This window comes from Triticum urartu, chromosome 5 (genome assembly GCF_003073215.2).
Source record: "Triticum urartu cultivar G1812 chromosome 5, Tu2.1, whole genome shotgun sequence".
NCBI lineage: Eukaryota > Viridiplantae > Streptophyta > Magnoliopsida > Poales > Poaceae > Triticum > Triticum urartu.
In genome coordinates this window covers 48,673,838-48,678,839 of record NC_053026.1, presented here as the reverse complement: position 1 = coordinate 48,678,839, position 5,002 = coordinate 48,673,838, and the positions used below count along the sequence as shown (strand labels likewise).

The 5,002-nt window shown below is 43.2% G+C and overlaps 1 protein-coding gene across 1 annotated transcript; it reads right to left on the bottom strand.

The window, feature by feature from the left end:
- Nucleotides 1-236: 236 nt before the first annotated feature.
- Nucleotides 237-2,920, bottom strand: LOC125555612. The gene is made up of 4 exons (XM_048718511.1): nt 2,766-2,920; nt 2,462-2,581; nt 2,170-2,318; nt 237-454 (listed from the first exon to the last, which is right to left on the bottom strand). Exons 1-4 carry the CDS (start codon nt 2,904-2,906, stop codon nt 448-450), a joined length of 417 nt encoding a protein of 138 aa, XP_048574468.1. The 5' UTR covers nt 2,907-2,920; the 3' UTR covers nt 237-447.
- Between the last annotated feature and the right edge of the window lie 2,082 nt (nt 2,921-5,002).

Sequence of the window (5,002 nt, the reverse complement as noted above, 5' to 3'; positions counted from 1 at the left end):
CTCCGTTGCAACCGCACGGGCATATTTGCTAATAAACAAAAACACCCCAACACCAAACCAATCCAAACAAACAAAAACCAAGTTCATTTGCATCGGCCAGTTGGAGTTGCCCTTACGTGATCAGCATTCGAGTTGCCCAAAGGGCACTCTCGGACAACATACCTACAGTATGAAACGTAGGTACAGCGGCTACAGGCCTACGGCAACCCAGTACCACATGCTCAGTCTCGAAGTTACGAAACCATAACAGAAGCATATTCAGCACGCATTCACGATGCACTGATAGAACGTTAACTTAACATCCACCATAGTTACAAATCCATGTTACATAATTCACTTATAGCCCCATGCTTCAGAATTCATTCATAATCCAGAAAATAGTTTATTCAGGATACTGTTCCAGATCATAGTTTTGATGCTTCTGGTGTTTACTGCATTCCCCTGTCATCAGACCCTGTCAGAACAAAGAACACCATGAATAGCGGTTTCACAGATGAAGCATTGGTAACAAAACTAATGGAAAATTTAAGACTTCAATTAATGGTTAAGGAAGCAAAATACATATAAACATATTAGAAACAAGAACTTCACAGAAAAGCAGTAGCTTGAGTGCAACAATTAAGCAAGCATGTGCACATTAACTACTAAGATACTCCCTCCGTCCAAAAATATTTGCCATCAAAATGGATAAAAAAAGATGTATCTAGAACTAATATACGTCTAGATACATCCCCTTTTATTCATTTTGATGACAAGTATTTCCGGACGGAGGGAGTACAATTTATAACCCAAAATTTACACAGGCTGTTCTGAAGAAGTCATTAGGGCCTAAGTATGTGAACTCCACTGCGGTGGTCTGTTAACTCAATACTTTTTCGGTGGCTCCGAATTTCAAACAGAATTACGCAATTAATAACCAATTACAGAAGGACTAGATGGATAAAAATACTCCCTACGTATCAAAATATAGGACGTTTTTGACAGTCATAGTGCCAAAAAACATCTTATATTTTGATACAGAGGGAGTACATGAAAGTGGGCCAACAAAAAGACAAGAGACAAAACAATGCTAGAGAAATAGTAAACATATGCCCCACAGAACAAAAGTGAAGACAAACAACAATACGACTTAACATGGTGTAAGCATTTGACAAGACAAGGTATATACATGACAACTAAGTTCATATTTTGGTTACATTTCATAAAGGACAGACCACCTGACTCCTAATGAGTTTGAGTTCTACACAGGTTCATCTAGTTAAGACATGCAGGTAAAAATCCCAAAAACAAAGCTAGGTTATATAGTTGGTTGCGCATTAACTCGTTTTAAAGTTAAAGAATATAGGTGGGTTAGGTATAAGAGGGGATAATCTGAAATTTTTCTGTGTTCAAGAACAATTGAACGTTTCCTCAAAAAGTAGGGACAGCTAAGTCAACAGAAGCATTAGCGAGCTCTGGAAAGCACCAATATAATTAATTAGAAAATACACAGTATGAATTCAACTGTGCTAAAATAACAAAGTAGAGACCATTTGAAGAGACAAGTTTTTCTACAAGGTAACTTGACCTGATGTTTTAGAGGATAAGTATTTGAGTCCAAAGAACAGATTTACTGGGCGCTGCAGAATTGCATTGGGAAAAATACAATTTTCCCAATTTAAGCATGGGCTTAGAAGTTTGCTAGATGGTACAAATTATTCCATGAAGTTTTAGGGCTTCCATGTAATCATAGTTCAGACGACAGGTGAAGGTACATAAGTATGCTATATATAAACTAGGTGTCATTTTAACAGCCATCTATTGCTAATACCTCATCAATAAAAGGATGTTAATGACAGCAATCCTAAGGTGCTGGTTTTGCCAATGCAGAAATGTATTGGAAAAATTAATACTGCAACTTGAGAGTAAACTGCAGTATGAGCAACCTGATTTTTTTAAGATAAAAGCTATCTATTTATTTTCTGAAGTTGCATAAAACAACAGTCCGACACCATTTGGATAAAAGTGGTCACTGCTCAACTGGCTGATGCAACATTAAACATCAGAGATTGCAGAAACTGCAGCTTACTCGAGAGTAAACCAAGTGCATATTTGAAATGTGTTAGTGTTGGTGCAATGTTAAGTTAGAAAACAAAGGTTGGAATTTCATACACATAAAATACTACCTACCATGAGGAATTCTTTATCCCTCCAGCCTCAGGTTCTTCTCCTTGGCACCTTGAGCCTTCTGCTATCTTTGGCTTCTTGCATTCCACCTCATCTCCAATAGGAGTGTGTGGTCGTTTCGTGATATCGGGTTTCTTTTCATCATCTAAGAGCTGAACAGGCAGAAACATGTTGGAGATCAGAAGCAGGTATTAGTCAAAGAATGGAGAGACAAATTCGCCCAACATAAAGAATATAGTGCATATTTTAACATATTACATATGGATAGAACGAAGCTTGTTACCACCTTCCCTACCTTTCTATCCGACTCGTCCACATCCACGTCGTCGTCCTCGTCGTCTTCGTCGTCCTCGTCGCCATCCTCGCCCTCGACGATGTAGAATACATCACGAGCACGTTCGAAAGCACTCATTTCCTAAATAAATATAAGGAGAATATATCCTAAGGATTAACTGAGGTATACAGATCCAGCACGGGATTACGAATTATAGCGATCTTGAAACAGACGGAGACCTGAAATCTGGATGGAAGGACAAAACTGAAATCTGGATGGAAGGACAAAACTAGACGACGAAAGACAAGTGAGTGATTGGGCGCACCTCTCGTAACTTGTCGATCTTTTGCTCGAACGTCTTACCATCAGAACTGTTCATGATCGCGCGGATCTTGTCCAGACCAAAGTGTTGGAACAGGTCGGTCAGGCGAGGAGGAAGAGGCGACGATCTATGGGAAGCTTCCATAAGCTTCTAGGCCCGGTTTTGTGAAGCTTCCGGCTCTTTTACCCGTTTTTTTTCTTTTCTGTCTCTTTTTTTTCGCTTTTTACTCTTTTTCCTTTTCTTTTTTAAAGAAGATACCTCGCACCCCTGCCAGTAGAAGCAATGCATCACCCCCAATGATTCTTTCCAAAAAACAAAACGTTTGGAGCCAGCAGTCCGGCCGGACTTTCCGCTGGCCTGCACGCCACGCTGGCGCACGCATACATGTAAACAATCGTCTCGCGCGAGCCAAGTGTACATGGGTGGGCCCGCGCGCGAAACTGCCCTTCTCCTTTCCTCTTTCGTCAACCCCCAGCCGACGCGGCTCTGCTCCTTCACAGACCGCAGCCTCCCTCCATGCCTCTCGCAACTTGTGCAAGCTCTGTCACCAGCGGCGAAGTGCTACCACCGGCTAGCGAGATGTTGCAACTCTACTCTACCAGCCGACGAGGAGCACAGAAAAGCTACAACCCCCCGCCGATGTGCTGGAACCGTGTGCAAAAAAATTGCAACCCCACGTCAACGGCAACGAAGGAGAAGCAAACTACGTGAGGCAACCGGCGAAAGAACTTTGCTAGAAACGGCCAAGTTTTTTGTTGCAACCGTTGCCATTTTTTGCTACTACCGGCGCCGGATTTGCTACATCCATCACGGCGGAGCTACGACCTACTATGGCGGTGGCTTTTTTTGTTGCAACCGTTGTTGGATTTTGGTACTACCGTCGATGGATTTTGCTACATACATTATGCCGGAGCTGCGACCTGCATGTAAGCAGTCACGTTAGCACTGTCTGGTCCCACATGTAAGCAGCCACGTCACCATCTACCAGGCCCATATGTCAGCACCATTGACCGGAAGGGAAGAGAGGGAGTGTGATCCTGAGAGAAAATGGGCTCCCTGGGTCACTCCCCTGGCAAAGTTATGAAGTGTCGTTTCCTCTCCTTGAGCCTACCCGGGTGCGACGCCGCCGATTCAATCTTACACTAATCATACACGCAAATGTGCGATCAAGATCAGGGACTCACGGGAAAATATCACAACACAACTCTAGACACAAATTAAAAATAATACAAGCTTCATATTACAAGCCAAGGGCCTCGAGGGCTCGAATACAGAAACTCAAATACAAACGAGCCAGCGGAAGCAACAATATCTAAGTACATACATAAGGTTAAACAGGACTGCCTTAAGAAGGCAAACACAAAAACAACAACGATCGAAGAGGCAAGGCCTCCTGCCTGGGACCTCCTAACTACTCCTAGTCGGCGGCGGTCTCCATGTAGAAATAGGCACCATAGGGGTAGTAGTAGTCGACGGGGGTGGTGAAAGTGCTAGTTATCGACTAGAGGGGGGTGAATAGGCGATTTTTATGAAAGTCTTCAAAACACGAGGTCTATGAAGACAAACAGATGAAATCAACCTATTGATATGCAGCAGAAGATAGACTACACTAGACAAGTCATAGTCAAGTAAGCATTACAGTGAAAGTACGAAGACTATCAGTAGCTAGGTAGTATGGATCAGAATGGAAGACAGTATGAAGCCAAACAGGTAATAGTCTTCACACAGTGAAGTTAATCAAATCAGACAAGCAAGCAATGACTTCACGAAGACAAACTGAAAAGTAAAGGAAGTTGGGGATAGAACCAGTTGCTTGGTGAAGACAGGGATTTGGTAGACCAGTTCCAGTTGCTGTGACAATTGTACGTCTGGTTAGGGAGGCTGAGATTGAACTCAGCAGACCGCGTCTTCACCTTATTCCCCTTGAGCTAAGGACACCCAGTCCTCGCCCAATCACTCTGATAAGTCGTCTAGGTAGACTTCCAAACCTTCACAAACTTCGTTCACCGGCGATCCACAACGGCTCTTGGATGCTCAAAACGCGACGCCTAACCGGCTAGAGGATTCATAGTCCTCAAGTGTAACAAGTCTTCAGGTTACGCGGACAGAAAGACTTCAGTGACGCCTAACACTCTTTGGCTCTGGGTGTTTTGGGCTTTGTCCTCGCAAGGATCTCTCTCTCAAAGGCTTCGAAGGTGGGTTGCTCTCAAACGACAAAAGCCGTGCACTAACTCTGAGCA